Genomic DNA, 16,321 nt, shown 5'->3' on the forward strand with positions numbered 1-16,321 from the left:
CCATGGTTTACCAGAAAAAAGTTTTGTCATCTTTCTGAATGAACGAGTATGAATGGCGCTTCCCTGTCTTTAAAGGAGTGAATTATTCATATAAAAGAAACTTCTCATTTTAAGTTTATGTGAAAAGTAGATTCCAACATGATCTGATAAAGTTCAGATAAGGGGCATTCTGTTCCTAAGAATGTCCTAAAAATGGAAAGCTGGTAGAAGATAATAATGCTTGGATTTGTGCAGGAAAAGAAGGAACAACTTAAACTCCTGTATCTTATTTTGATCCCATGGAGTGTTAGTTATTATACTTCTTTACTAGAGTATTTTCTATTCTTAAAGTCCTTATGGTCCAAAAAAAGGTAGTGGGAAATATTTTGAAAAACTTTTATAGTAATTTAGTGTAAAAGCTGCTTACTCTTTGATTGAGGTTTCCCATTTCCATTTTTAAGCTTATCTGAACTGTGAACATGATAAACTAATGATTCATTGGTCAAGAAGCTACCATCTGAGGGCTCTAAAGTTTCTTTTAGATTTCCTTTTTTATATCAGTACATATAAATTTTAATTTTATCAGGTAGCAGCAGCTTCTTTCCATTGTTACATACCAATTAACTTATTTTTAAAATGTTAGTTAAAGCCCGTGCACCTACATACATATTAATCAAAATCCAGTATATGAGATTCTCTTTTCAAAAAATTTAGTGTCTTGTTTTTATGTTATTTACTATTTTTTTGCCAATGAGCATCAAATTAAAATTTTAACATCCGTAAATTAGGATTAAATTTTTTAATCTTGTTTTTAATAATTAACTAACAGTGGATGGTACTACAATCACTGTGAACTTGTGATTGAAAGAAAATTTTCTGCTTTTAGTTTCAAATTTACTTCCGGAAATGAGTTTTCAGTTAAAAGCAATCTTGGAAGTAATTAAACATTTTTTCAGTCAAAAAAAATCCTTGTCTCTTTCTTTTTATGTACATGCTTTTTAAAAATGTGGGCCGAAAGTAACAATTTCTTGTGGGTTGCAGGATAAGATAAAAGTAATGTTTATTTTTCTAAACAAAATGTTTTCTTTTATAGAAAGGGTAAATAAAATAGAGATGGTGGCCCATGACAGAGAAATCGTTGAAAATCTATGTCTGGCAAGCCCAAATCTTTTTGGAGTTGGAAGTAGTAAAAAATTATAATGTACTATCTTCAAATTGTGTAGTGATCACAGATATAATCACTCTAAAAGTTGAGGTTCTGAGGATTGATGGCCACTGTCTAATGACTTCCCAAGGGTGGCTCCTTTGTTGTATCCTTTCCCACAGCTCATCCTATGGCACCTTGAGCAACAGTCTTGGAGTCTGAAAAAGAAAGGATAGTGTAAGAGTGGAGTAAAATGCCGGGAACTGCCCTTATAGTTCCTGTTTTATATAAAGGCTTCAGAAGGACTTTTAACATATCCTTGCGAAATTGTATTTGTAGTTTATGTTATAAATCTGTTTACTTTATAATTCCTAAGGAGTGAGTTTGGTGCTCTTAGGGTGGGTACATGAGCAAAATGTTCCTTGAGGATTCTTATGCATTGTGCAGCTATTGTTTTCCTTACTTAAACATCTAAAACCTCCCCTTCCTAAGGCATACATCATTTTATTAAACATAATTTTGCATAGATTGCTTTCTTTGGAAGAATTATGCATATGATGAAAACCAGGTTTTCTTCTATAAAGCTGTTTTTAATTTTTGCAAATGTATTTACTACTGTTATTAGTCATAGTAACTTTGCTTTTGAGGACCTAAATAGAAGAAAACTAATTGGTTTTGAAATAGTAGGGCTCAAAAAATGTGAAAGAAGCGATCGATATATGGCACTATCCCCACAAGTCACTGAGGAAGTAATGGTTTGTTCACACTGAGGTATTTTTCAAGGAATTGAATGACTTGGGACCAAACTAATAACCAGGTTAACTTGGTATTTAGTATTTTGTCCATTTTATTATTATTTATTTTTTAAGCCAAAGACTAGGAAGAAACAGTAAAAGCTATAGGATTACAAAGTCTTAGACTCAAAAAGAATTTCGACATCATCTAGTCCAGTCTTTTTGTTCTGTATAAATAAATGCTAAATAAGGAAGAAAAGACATATGAAGTCCTGGTTATAGGAATTCTACTCATAATCTTGAATTGATTGAATTGATAGCTAAAAAGAATGCGGCACAGTGGTTCTAGTCTTAGCTGCATAGTTTTATTGGCTTGCTCTGCTCTGAATTTATTTTTATTTTATTAAGTTTTAGAAAGAGGAAAATAAAATGACATGCAGGAAAACATTGCTCTTTTCCTTTGGCTAAGATTAGTTTCCTTGTGATGCAGTAGGTTACATATCCGGTATCACTGCAGTGGCTCTGGTTGCTGCTGTGGCACAGGTTTGATTCTTGGCCCAGGAACTTTTGCATGCCGCAGGTGCGGCCAAAAGATTATTAAAGTTAAGAAAAGAAAAAGATTAGCTAGGTAATTTGTAGCTTTGTATTAAATAACTATTCTCCTGGGTTAGAGCATTAACCTAGCTATCAGGAAACCTTGGTTCCAATCTTATTTACTATGTATCTTGAGTTAGTTCTGTTTTTCATTTTCTATTTGTAAAGTATCTACCGCACTTTCAAAAAATAAACATTTTTTTTTTTTGTTCAAGAGCAGATATGAAAAGAAAGTATCTTGTAGATTGATCCTAAGTTTCTGAATATGTGGAATGATATATATGCAGATATTGTCTTGCCTAAAGGAAATAGTTGTAATTGCTTAATTTTCATCCGTCTGACAGGTGTTGCAAAGAAGCTTTGGCTCACGTTGCCTAAATCAGCCCCAGTCTCTTCATCAGCTGCTCTTAGAACATGGAAGTGGAGGTTGCATTCCTTCCCCTTGGCTTAGTCTCTGTGGGCCTTATATCACAATCAGGGAGTAGAAAGACCTGAAGAACAGGCTTTATCATAGTCTTCTGCCAGTGGTCATGATAATTATAAAAATATAAGAAAACAAAATGATGTAGAAAAGTCCATTTTAAACACACAAAAAAAGTGTTTAGTATATTTTAACAGTCATAAATAGGACTGTGAGAGGAAAACATAAATTCTGGAATTATGTCATTTAAGAATGGCTATTCACCAAAGTGGGAGAGAAGTGCTGATGATTTCAGAGCAACAAAGCAAGGAGAGTTGAGAGGTGGTTTGATTTTGAGGGATTTATAAAGCTTTATATTTTGGGTAGCAGAAGTAGGTTTGGATAGAAATGTTTGTTTTCTCAACATATTCATGAATTTATTTGAGAAGCAATGCTAATAAGTATGAATAACCTGTGCAGTTCTGGATTTTTTTTTTACTTTTTTGGAGGTAATACCTTCATATGGTAATTTCAAGGTTTTTCGTGAACAGATATCATGACACTTAACCATAAGCCAAATTCTCTGGATATTAAGTGTCATCCCTAACATCCAGTCTTAATATTATTTAGTGTTTATGTGACATTTGTATTAGCAACTTAGAAGGAATTTTGTATCTAGTAGTTTATGGGGTATGTTATGTTAATTAGTGCTGACTTTTTGAAAGCTTTTCTAATTTGGTGACTTCTGAAACGATAGGTAGAGCACTGTAAACATGGCTTTATTAGTTTCCATTGCCCTTACATGAGTTTGTCACTCTGTACAATTTGGTGCCTCTTACATGAATGATGTGATAATTTCAGGAGTTGAAGGGGAAAATTGCATGTTAAAGACTACTTTAGACAATACGGTATCTTTATTTCCTTCTCCCATACTACTTTACAACTAGAGCCACTTTTTAAAAAATAACATTCCTTGGAAATGGCACATTCTTTGAATCCATTCTTTGGATCCTATTCTTTTTTTTACAGTAACTCATGTATCAGTGCCTTTATAAGAAATTAAAACTATTTTCGGAGTTCCCATTGTGGCTCAGTGGTTAAAGAACCCGACTAGTAACCATGAGGTTGTGGGTTCAATCCCTGGCCTCGCTCAGTGGGTTAAGGATCCCGCGTTGCCCTGAGCTGAGGTGTAGGTAACAGACGCAGCTCAGATCTGGCATTGCTGTGGCTGTGGCCTGTGGCTACAGTCCAGTTGGACCCCTAGCCTGGGAACCTCCATGTGCTGCTGGTGCAGTCCTAAAAAGAAAAAAAAATTAAAACTGTATTTTAATATTTCAAAATGTACTATGTCCAAAATAAAGAATTTTGCCCACTGTATATAATGTGGCTTTTAGTCTGAATAGTAATAGATACGTTTACAATTTAATAGAGTTAAAATTGGTCAGACAGTTGTATATTCTTTGAACAAAAAATTTTCATAAAGGGGGAAATCAGAGGTTAGATGGGAAAAGAAATCTATGGCCAGGATTTGACAGCATACTTTTTCTTATACTTTCATCTCTCTTGCCTTTTTATCCTTTGAGAAGATCCTTAAAATTCTAAATATGCTACTTTATTATTTTTATTTCTATTGTTATTTTCAATGACTTAACGATAAGAGTATTTGTAATGGCAGTGGACAGAACCTATAGTCTAAACTTTTGCTCATTAACTCTTGATGGTGATCTGTTGTGATGTGTTTCACATTAAAAACATGAGAAGTTCTTTAACTATTTGAAGTGAATTAAAAAAAAGTTCCCTGAAATTTTGTTTTGAAGTCTCTTAACTCAGTTCTTACAATTGAAATTTTTGTTTTCCACTGCTAGTGGAAACTGCCCCTCGCCATTCAGACTTTTGTATTTATGTATGTGCTCAGGATACATTATTCTTTTTTTGAGATAGTTGACTAAGCCAGTTTCTAGGGTTTGTGAAGTGAAATGTAATGTTTTGTTTCTAACTGTTATTCACAATATTATGGACCTGAGCAGATCCCGCTTCAACCACAGCATAATTCATCTCTACATACTTATCCTATATCAAAGAAAATTTAGAGCCCTCCATTTTAAAAAGCTTTCTTGCTTTGCATAAATCTTGAAAGTATTTAATTTCAAAGTTATATTGATATTAAAACATAGATTCAGTCTTGTCTTAAAAGTGTATTACAATTCTTGCCATTTTTGTGTAAAATTTACAGAAAGAGTGTTACACCGTGCGCTCCAAAGGTAATGTCTCATTACTCTAAGGCTCTCTTTTTCTTTCTTTGCCTTTATCTCTTTAATCCTGTTGTTATGTGCATTGAACCATTTTAAGAAAAAAAACTTTCTGCTTGAGCTGTGGCAGCAATACATATAAAGCAAGTATGTTTTATTGTTCATGGTTAATCCTGGGAAGTATAATTTTAATTTCAGTGGCTTGTTACTACCAAGTTTCCACACATCTTGGAGACTGGGATAAATTGTATATGATGGTTTAGATCTCATTTTAGTACAGAACTGTTAATTTCTGTGTAAGGCCAAAAGCTGCTTTGTTAATGGTAAAAACAAAAAACAAAACAAAAACGTAGATTGTCTTTTGGAGTAACGTGGTGCTTTTCAGTTTCTAGGGTTTACAAGGTTTAAATGAACCCTTGTGCATATATTTTTAAAGCAGATTAATAAGAGGTGGGAAAAATGCGAAAATCAGCGTGTAAGTGACAGGAGAAAATGGAAATGTGAAAATACTGAACGCTTTTCTAATTTGAAATGTTTTTTGTGTTTGCTTCTCCTTTAGGTATGTTTTCATAAGCAGTGTATAAAACCTACATATTTGTTTAAGGTCTTTGGCCTTGATAACATCTTTATTTACTGAGCATATGCCACTACTGCATGGGTCTTTACAGCTGTTTAGTTTTGGAAAACCAATACAATTAAAAGTTGGTGGAATGAAATCTCTTTGTCCATTTTAGTAAAATTGATTGGCTTGGACTGAGTATACCATTTCCCCCTGCCCTTTTGTAAACCCCTTTGGCAATGCTCTCTGTTAATCCATGTTTAGTGTCAGCCCAGTATCATTAAGCCTGCTTTACATTGGGTTTTCTACCCTCAGAATGTAGTCAGAGAACCCCAGAGGGCTTCTTTTATTAAGATACTTTTGTTATACTTAATATGTATTCTAAGCCAATTAAAGTATAACTTTGTATTTCTGTATCCTGAATTGCAGGTGCTAGTAATGAAATTAATTACCACACCAATTTAGGCACAGCAGGCCTGTTGAAATGTTATGCCATTGAAAAAATTTTTTCTTGTCCTCATTTGTTTTCTTTACTACCACAATAAAGGACCAAGTTTGTCTTCAGTTTTCATTTGAATTAAAAACTTGAATCTGTCATAAGGGTAGTAAACCCATCCTCTGATTTTTAGAGTTTCAAGTAGTATGTTGCTGCAACACTGTGGTTAACTCCAGTGTTTTAATCTCTCCTTTTGCTTCAAAGCAGGTTTTGACAGAACTTCTATTAGCCAAGGTGGCAAATTTAATTGGGTTCTGTGTTTTAAGAAAATCTATAGGCTTTTCCCCAGTACCAGAAGATCTGAGGGTTATGAGAGAAAGGATTAAGGAATGGAGAGGAATGTGTCTAACCAATAAATAATCCATTCATTAGAAGGAATGAAGAGGAATGTGTCTAATCAAGAAATAATTCATTTTCATAAATGCTACACATTTGAGACTGATCTCTTACATTGTAGAACATTTTTACATTTAAAATTTCACCTCTTTACATCTTTCCTACAGTGGAATCACTGTCTAGCTTATGTACTAACTGATTTCATACTATCTTCAGTGTGCTTGGTAAAGTTTTAAAATTATGGGAAACACATTCTATCTTAAAGTTATTGTCCAGGGTAGTTTCTGGATGCTCATTTCACCAGTTTGCTAGATTTTCTTTTACTTCTTTCTTCTGCCTGTTTTTATTAATTTTTACTGTTACATTGGCTTGAAGATCACTTCTTGATCTTCTAAGGAAAGTTTGAGACCAGTAGGGTTTTTTTGGTCCTTTAGTATTTATTTGTTTATTTTAATTTTTATTTTTTTCCATTATAGCTTGTTTACAGTGTTCTGTCAATTTTCTTCTGTACAGTAAGGTGACCCAGTCACACATACGTATATACGTTCTTTTTTCTCACATGATCATGCTCCATCATAAGTGACTAGATATAGTTCCCAGTGCTATACAGCAGGGTCGCATTGCTAATCCATTCCATAGGCAATAGTTTGCATCTATTAACCCCAAATTCCCAGTCCATCCCACTCCTTCTCAGCCCCCACCCCTTTTTTTTTTTTCATTTTAGGGCCACACCTGCAGCATATGGAGGTTCCCAGGCTAGGGGTTGAATCGGAACTGCAGCTACCAGCCTGTGCCGCAGCCACAGCAACATAGGATCCAAGCTTTGTCTGCAGCCTACACTGCAGCTCATAGCAACACCAAATCCTTAATCCACTGAGCAATACCAGGGATCGAACCCTCATCCTCATGGATACTAGTCTGGTTCATTACTGCTGAGCCACAGTGGGACCTCTGAGAATAGTAGTTTTAAAACTTAAGGTTACCTTTAAAGTTCTGGCACTTCTCAAGTTGATATTTTAATTTTTTTTAACTAAATTCTGTAGTGCTCTAACAATTGAATATTCTTAGTGTAAGTATAAGTGTTACATTTCCTGGTAGAATAATAATTTTTAACATTGTTGTGAAGATTAAAATTGTGTTTTATTGACTTACCTGTCTTAGAATTGCCTTAAAATGAATGTAAGTGATATGGGAGCTTCTAGTACAATTGACTACTTTAACATGGCCAGTGACCTTTCTTTCAAATACTCTTTCTCATTCATTTTTTGTTTTTGTTTTTTTGTCTTTTTAGGGCTGCTCTCCTGGCATATGGAAGTTCCCAGGCTAGGAGTCAATTTGGAGCTATAGCCACCGGCCTGTGCTACAGCCCTAGCCATGCCAGATCTGAGCCTTGAATGTGACCTACACTACAGCTAGTAGCAACGCCGGGTCCTTAACCCACTGAGTGAGGCCAGGGATTGAACCCGAATTGTCATGGATACTAGTCTGGTTCTTAACCCTCTGAGTCACAACAGGAACTCCCCGCCCTTTTTTAAAGATGCTTGTGATATATACTTCTGAGTCTAGTTATCTGCTTTTGAATTTTTTTTTCCACTGCAGTTCACATAGCCTGAAGATATGTGAAAATGCTATGGGAAAACTAGCTTGGATTCATAATATATTAACCAGATGTACCCCATAGTTTCCCAAGAGTGACTATCTGCCAGTTTGTGACTGTAGAAGAAACCGGTTGGGTGTTTGCTGGGCCATGGAAATTTAAAGTATCTATAGTGTTATCCATGATTACTTATTTTGCTGTCGCAAGTGTTGGCAAATTGAAGGTTTGCTCCCTATTTCATTTTCAGAGTTGCTGTATGTGGCAGAGTTTCACCTTAGGTGAAGGAGAGGGGGCAGGAAGTTCTGAAAACAGGACTCGTGAGGCTTGCTTCTGTCTGCCTGCCTAAAAGATGGAGAGTGACTCAGTATGAAAAATAGCAATAGAAGTCATTTAAGTGTGTGGAGAAAGTGTCAAGTGTTGATCATACTTTTCTTTCCATAGGGCAAATCCTAGGTGTATTTTATTCTTGTTAAATTATCTTGATAAATTTTAAATTTGTTTTTGTTGTTGTTTTGGATTTGAGAGTAACTTTAATTTTAATATATATTGTTGCTGTATATTTCAAAACTATTTTATATATATTTATATATATATATAGTCTTCATATTGGAGAAAGATAGGATTTTATAATACGTTATAATCTGGAGGGTTTTTTCAATCAGTAAAATCATTGCTGTTGCTGTTTTTAAGCTTATTAAGTTTAAATGTATACCATGTTTAACTTTTCCCCCTATCTTTTTATCTTTACCTCTTTGTCTTCTACACGCTGTGCTTTAAACCCTTGTGCTCTGTTCACCTGAACATCTGGTTTTTGCCATCTTCTTTGTGTTGATGTTTGTTACACAGTACCACAAAACCTGCTCCGCACCTGGATGGGTAAGAGTTACATTCTTATTACCTTGGGGATGTGCTGGGTTGGCCAATCCAAGACAGATTAGACCATGGGTGAATCTTCAAGGAGGTGCTCTTGATCTCTGAATTAATTTCTCATAGCCATACTTTTACTAAGGATTATAGGGTGTAGTAGTCTTGAGACCTCATGTCACTGCAGGGGTCTTTATCTGGGCTCATGGATGGACTTCTTAGCTGTGCTCTCTTCAGTGATCCTATAAGGATGGTGTCTGGTTGTTATCAGAGTCTACCATAAAATAGTTAAGAACCATTGTTTTAAAGGCAGAAAACTTAAGTTTGAGCGATTTTTTCCTTTTATAAGCATATTTCAAGCTCTAATTCCCTTCTAGTTGCTTCATATTCCAGGCATTTTGCTTTTATTTTTAGGTCTGTAGACGTGTCATTTACAACAGTTGTCTTGATTATTGCTCATGATTTAATTATCGTCCAACCAGTTTTTTCTTGAATTTGTATTGTAACAGGGTGCATGTTGTCTTTGGACTAGTTATTTCTGGTTTTGAAGTAATCGAACAAATTGAAAATCTGAAAACTGATGCTGCAAGTAGACCTTATGCAGATGTGCGAGTTATTGACTGTGGGGTGCTTGCCACGAAATCAACAAAAGACGGTAAGAGTGTTTGGGAGGTAGAGGGAGCTAGGATACAGGTAATCATGTTGAAGACTATAACTTGAAGATACCACTGAGATTTGAGTGGTAGAACAAACTCCTATGAGTAGTATAGCAGTAACCCTGATGCCTATCTGTCATACCCTAGAACCAATCCATCAGCAAATCTCTTCAAATCTGATCTTTTCTTTTTACGTCCCATGCAATCAGCCTGGTCCAAACCCAGGTATCTTTTACATGGAATACAGTAGCCTCATTACTATTCATTCTGCCTCTGTCCTTTTTCCTGTATAATCTTTTCTCAGCAATGCTAGCCTCCTTACTGGTCTCATTGCTTATACTCTTGGCCTTCTTTAGTCTTCTGTAGCAACCAGAGCAATCTCCAAGGGCTTCCTCTCTATCAGTCAAAGCTAAAGTCTTGACAGTGGTCTGTAATGGATTCTGGCTTTCTGCTTTTTCTCTATAACTTTGTCCCCCTCATTCATTGTCTTCCCAGCCATATTGACCTTTACTCAGACAGGCCAAGCACTTGGGGACTTTATGCTGGCTATCTTCTGTCTGGGACACTCTAGTTCAGATATCTGCATGACCCCCTCCCTCACTTCTTCAAGTTCTCTGTTCTCAAATGTTAAATTACCTTGAGTCTCCCTATTCCCTTTACCCTGCTCTTTCTTTTCCTACTTGTTTTAGCACTTATTATTTGTCATATTATGTAGTTAGTTATTTTCTTATCTGATCTAACTGGAATATAGACCTCCTGAAGGCTTACAGTCTCACCAACCAATTGTATTATCAACTTGGAAAAAGAGTTTATTTAAATCTCATTTTTAGTTCTCTTTATATAAAGCATCTTTTACAGTACTTGATAATCATGTTTTTTTTACTCTGAAAGGTAGGCAATGAAGTTCAGTACTAATATTTTTGTTAATATTTCTTAAAAGTTTTTGAGAAAAAAAAGAAGAAACCAACTCATTCAGAAGTCTCGGATTCCTCTTCCAATTCCTCTTCCTCTTCAGAATCATCCTCAGAGAGTGAAATTGAACATGAGAGAAGCAGAAGAAGGAAACATAAGAGGAGGCCAAAAGTTAAACATTCTAAAAAGAGACGGAAGGAAGCAAGCAGTTCAGTAGAGCCAAGGAATAAACATATGAGCCCAAAAGGGTAAGACTACCAGGGTAGTCTTATCTAAAAAACAAACACCCTGGAACAGGGAAAGTATGGTGATTCTGTAAGCTTTGTTACCTGTTCTCGAAAAAGTTTTGTGGACTTTAAGTTGAAATCTTACAAATCTATGGGTAGCACAAATGTTTCATATCAAAGGTGTATGTGTTTGCAGGTGAAAATAATCCCTGAAACTCTTAAAAGAAAAAAGGATCATTTGGCAATTCTCATATCAGAATTTTAGTGCTTTGGCTTTTTTACTGATTTGATGCTTTATAAAATGACATCTTTATGAAAATTGTATAAACCTTTTGAGTGAGATTTGTAAGGTATCAGTAGTTTTGCTATTAATAGTAATTATATTATTGTTATATTATTATTTAATTATCTTATAAAATGCAGACATTACACATCTTAATTGGTGATTTGCTTTGTTCTAAGTCACTCTGAGAGGAGTGATACCAATGAAAAACGGTCAACTGATTTAAATGCTAAGAGGGAAAAGCCTGTGGTCCGCCCAGAAGAGATTCCTCCAGTGCCTGAGAACCGATTTTTACTGAGAAGAGATATGCCTCTTGTCACAGTGGAGCCTGAACCGTAAGGATGATTAACCGCTATGTTTTTGTTTCTCTGATTGATGATTCCCTAGCTCATTGCAGTTCCACGCTTATTTATTGAGTGTTAACCATAGTCAGAAAGATACTATGGGAGATTCTGGGTTCATGAATGACATATACCCTACCTTTTAAAATTAATATTCTAAGGAGTTTCCTTCATGGCTTAGCAGTTAATGAACCTGACTAGGATCCATGAGGATGCGAGTTCAATCTCTGGCCTCGCTCAGTGAGTTAAGGATCTGGCGTTGCCTGTGAGCTGTGGTGTTGGTCGCAAATGTGGCTCAGATCCTGAGTTGCTGTGGCTGTGGTGTAGGCCAGCAGCTGTAGCTCCTATTCGACCCCTAGCCTGGGAACTTCCATATGCTGCAGGTGCAGCCCTAAAAAGCAAAAAATAATAATATTAATAAAATTAAATTAATATTCTACTAGTAGAGAAAGAGGGTTTGGCAAGTTGACTGGGGATAAATTCTTATTGGAGGTTTGGAAAGATTTCATCACTAATCTCATTTCCTTGGCCTTCCAATGAGGTGAAATTTTGATTGTTAGAGGGTTAGTTGACCTCTTTGGATCCAATCCAGTGATAGAATGTGTTCCAATTTATAGTGCAAAATTGCTTGGTGACTAGAGATAAAAATTAGTGTCATATGTTAACTGCTATTAGCTTGCTCAGTGATAATGTCTCTATATTGGAAAAGCTAACGTTTAGCTTTAGATTTGGCCTCAAAAGATAGTAATTAGTGTATTTTGTGTGTTACACTCAAATTTAGAATTGTTAAGAGAAATGTTGTATGAACAGAAGTACCATAATGTAGTTGGTGTAATTGATAAATTTCCTCGAAGAGTTATATAGAAGCCTGAGAAGTTATGCAAGTGTCTTTATTCACAATCAAGTCTCTACATAAGATTATTGTTTACGTAAGAAAGTTCCCAGGCTAGGGGTCAAATCAGAGCTGCAGCTGCCAGCTTACACCAGAGCCACAACAATGCAGGATCCAAGTTGCAAGTGTGACCGCTGTAGGTCTGCTCTCACCAACACTGATCCCATTGAGCAAGGCCAGGATGCCTTGAACCTGCATCCTCATGGATACTAGTTGAGTCATTACTGCTGAGTCACAAGGGGAACTCCCCATTAAATTTTTTTTTCTTGCTTTTTAGGGCTGCTCTCGAGGCATATGGCAAATCCCATGCCAGGGGTCCAATCAGAGCTACAACTGCTGGCCTACACCACAGTCACAGCAACTCAGGATCTGAGCTTCATCCTCAACTTACACCACAGCTCACGGCAACGCCAGATCCTTAACCCACTGAGCGAGGCCAGGGATCAAACCCGAAACCTCGTGGATCTTAGAAAGGTTTGTTTGCTTTTTATTTTATTTTATTTTTTTTTAACTTTTAATTTTTTTCTTTTTTTTTTTTTTTGTCTTTTGTCTTTTGTCTTTTTTAGGGCCACACCCATGGCATACGGAGGTTCCCAGGCTAGGGGTCGAATCAGAGCCGTAGCTGCCGGCCTACACCAGCGCCACAGCAACTCGAGATCCGAGCCACGTCTGTGACCTACACCACAGCTCATAGCAGTGCCAGATCCTTAACCCACTGACTGAGGCCAGGGATCAAACCTGCAACCTCATGGTTCCTAGTCGGATTCGTTTCTGCTGTGCCACGAGGAGAACTCCCCTAGTCAGGTTTGTTAATAACTCCTAAGCCACGTAGGGAACTCCCTCCATTAAATATTTTTAAATCCTATATTGTTTCATTTTAAAAAGCTATTATGAAATGGAATATATCTTTGAACTAATAGCTTAACATACTGATGTTTCCATTTTTAAAAATTCTGGCTTGTGAACAGATTTTTGTGGGATCCTTCTTAAAATACAACACACCATTCATTGATCAAATCCACTTGGTTTTCAGAAGGTAGAGACTTGAAATTTTAGTGTCATCAATTTCAGTGTATTCTGGCTGGGGGGGTCAGCAAACTTTTGTTGTCTGTGGGCTAAATTTGGAGTATTGCCTGGTTTTGTACAGCACATGAATTAAATGTGGTTTTCATGTTTTTAAATGTTTGTGGAGGAGTTCCTGTAGTGGCTCAGAGTCTGTCTAGCATCCATGAGGATGCAGGTTCAATCCCTGGCCTTGCTCAGTGGGTTAAGGATCTGGCGTTGCCATGAGCTGTGATGTAGGTCACAAATATGGCTTGGATCCCAAGTTGCTATGGCTGTGGCTGTGGTGTAGGCTGGCAGCTGCAGCTCTGATTCAACCCCTAGCCTGGAAACCTCCAAATGCCACTGAAGCAGCCCTAAAAAAAGAAAGAAAGAAAGAAAAATGTTTGTGGAAAAAGTCAAAAGAATAATATTTTGTAACATGTAAAAAGTTATGAAATTCAAATTTCATTGTCTATAAATAAAGATTTATTGGAATACAGTCAACATCCATTTGTTCACTATTTTCTTGGACTGTTTTTGTGCTATAGCTACATAATCAAATAGTTGCAAAGAGTTTATATATGGTGCTCTCATTGCTTTATACTTGCTACTCACATCATAGTGATGCAGTTACAGGTCTTCAGTATTTCAGGTGCTATGTACATAATCCATCTATGTGAAAAGGTATTTTAAGAGATGAAGTATGGGAATTCCCGTTGTGGCTTAGTGGTAATGAATCTGACTGGTATCCATGAGGATGCAGGTTTGAGCCCTGACCTCACTCGGTGGGCTCAGGATCTGGTATTGCTGTGAGCTATGGTGTAGGTCACAGATACTGGTCGGAACCTGTGTTGCTGTGGCTATGGCTTAGGCCAGCAGCTACAACTCTGATTCATCCCCTAGCCTGGGAACTTTCATATGCCACGGGTGAGGCCCTAAAAAGACCCCCCCCAAAAAAAGAGAGAGATGACATAGGTAAAATGTCATTACAGATCAGTATTATCAGATTAACATTATCTATTTTGATAGGGAACACTGAACTCTAATTAAAGTGTAGTTATTCTCCCTAAAAAGGAATTCTGCTCCTTGTTACTAGATCTATATTACAAAAAAATGATCAGTTAATATATTTCAAATTTCACTGTTAAAATATTTGTGAAAACTTGCTTTCTTTCTTGTTATATATGTACCTACATAATAGTCTTAATTTTCTTCTTGGCCTAAAAAAATCCTAAAATATTTACTCTTGGACTCTTTTTTTTTTTTTTTTTTTTTTCCGGCCATGACTGGAAGTTCTTGGGCTAGGGGTTGAACCTGTGCCACAGCAGTGACAACGCTGAGGCCACCAGAGAACTCCCAAATTTTGGCATTTAAAGGATTTGGTTAGGAAATTAGGTTATGTGGAGTGCCTCATTCTACCAAAGTGTTGGCTCTGAATCAAGTGTTTTTATATTGCAGGAGCATAAATTCTGCATTTGAACACTGAGAAAACTATCTGGCATTTGCTTAGTTTTAATTTTCAGTCTTCTTTTCCAGGAAGATTCCTGATGTTACACCCATTGTAAGTGATCAGAAACCATCTGTATCAAAGTCTGGACGGAGGATTAAAGGAAGGGGCACAATTGTATGTGTGTTGAAACTTTTCTTTTTTCAAATTAATTATCTAAGCAGTAAAATGTTTTAACGTATAGGCAGAATTCTAACTTTAATCTTAGGTGTAGTTCAAAGACTGTTTGAGGAACTAGTTGTAGTCTCTATAGTTATGGGAAGGCACTGCTGTTACATCAGTGTTTATTGCTGTGTTTGAATGGATTTAAGTATGAAATGAATGTGTGAAACAATCAGTATGTTGGGAAATCTTAATATGTTGAATAATCTAGGCTAATTAGGACTTCAGAGATGAAATTTTTACGTGTGATTATAGGTGAATCTCTGCCTTTCCCATTTCTTTTTAGTTTGACATAACTTTATATCATCCTTTTGGTACTTCAGTCATATTGCCTTTGAATGGCATCTGAAATTGGGTCTTACACATACCTCTGTCCTGTAGCAGACTATTTGAGAGATATTTCTAAAATTATTGTTCCTAACTTTTTTTTTTTTTAAAGCGCTATCACACACCTCCAAGATCAAGATCCTGTTCTGAATCAGATGATGATGATAGCAGTGAAACTCCTCCTCACTGGAAAGAAGAAATGCAGAGATTAAGAGCATATAGACCACCTAGTGGAGAAAAATGGAGTAAAGGAGATAAGTAAGTATAAGCACAATCCTGTGTCTGTTGTATTTTAAGTGTTATGAAGATGGAGACATACTTCTGGATTTGTCATTAAAGATTTACATTTCAAATTAGACTGTAACCAAAGAGAATGCATTTGGGAATGCTTGGTGAAGTGGGAGGAGGGATGATTGACTTGAGGTGCTTTTAAATCAAAATTCCATTTTTCCTCACAAGACTATAACCCTGCTAAATTTCTGAAAGGTTTCTTGTTCAACTTTAGAAATAATCAGGACTTAAAAAAATTATATACCAGGAGTTCCCATGTGACTCAGCAGGTTAAGGATCTGGCTTTGTCAGTACAGTGGCTCGAGTAGCTGCTGTGGCATGGGTTTGATCCCTAGCGCAGGAACTTCCATATGCTTCAGGTGTGCCCCACCCCAACAAAAATTGTATACCAGACTCTTTCCAGTTCTCTTAGTCACTATGAATAAATAGGAAGGTAATATTAACTTCTGACCCCAGGGTCTTGCTTCTTCAGAAATGTGCTCACCTCTTGCTCTCAGTGATACCCATAGTGGAATATCTTTTTTTTTTTTTTTTGGCTTTTTAGGGCCACACCTGTGGCATATGGAAGTTCCAGGCTAGAGGTCGAATTGGAGCTACAGCTGTTGGTCTATGCCAAAGCCATAGCAGTGCCAGATCAGTAACCCAGTGAGTGGGGCCAGGGATTGTACCTGCATCTTCATGGATACTGATCAGGTGCATTGCCTCTGAGCTACAGTGGGAACTCCTA

General features: G+C 36.5%; 1 protein-coding gene across 25 annotated transcripts in view; it reads left to right on the forward strand.

The window, feature by feature from the left end:
- The window catches only part of NKTR (natural killer cell triggering receptor), a 51,260-nt gene that overhangs the window by 20,710 nt on the left and 14,229 nt on the right, over window positions 1-16,321 (forward strand). For 15 of the 25 annotated variants that reach the window (XR_014822835.1, XR_002338223.2, XR_014822827.1 and 12 more), the window contains 6 exons: window positions 8,935-8,964; window positions 9,462-9,607; window positions 10,549-10,768; window positions 11,210-11,365; window positions 14,844-14,931; window positions 15,416-15,561. Coding sequence is in view for 11 of the 25 variants with exons in the window: in XM_005669406.4 (XP_005669463.2) it covers window positions 8,935-8,964; window positions 9,462-9,607; window positions 10,549-10,768; window positions 11,210-11,365; window positions 14,844-14,931; window positions 15,416-15,561 (786 nt within the window). In the remaining 14 variants the exon portion in view is untranslated. Of the gene's footprint in view, window positions 1-2,795; window positions 5,113-8,934; window positions 8,965-9,461; window positions 9,608-10,548; window positions 10,769-11,209; window positions 11,366-12,540; window positions 13,812-14,843; window positions 14,932-15,415; window positions 15,562-16,321 lie in introns of those variants that run through there. The other 10 variants (XR_014822830.1, XR_014822831.1, XR_014822834.1 and 7 more) reach the window with 5 other exon arrangements.

Source organism: Sus scrofa, chromosome 13 (assembly GCF_054392235.1).
Source record: "Sus scrofa isolate SSC_HxYL_T2T_F1_AM1 chromosome 13, Sscrofa_HxYL_maternal_Yorkshire_Landrace_v2.0, whole genome shotgun sequence".
Lineage (NCBI taxonomy): Eukaryota > Metazoa > Chordata > Mammalia > Artiodactyla > Suidae > Sus > Sus scrofa.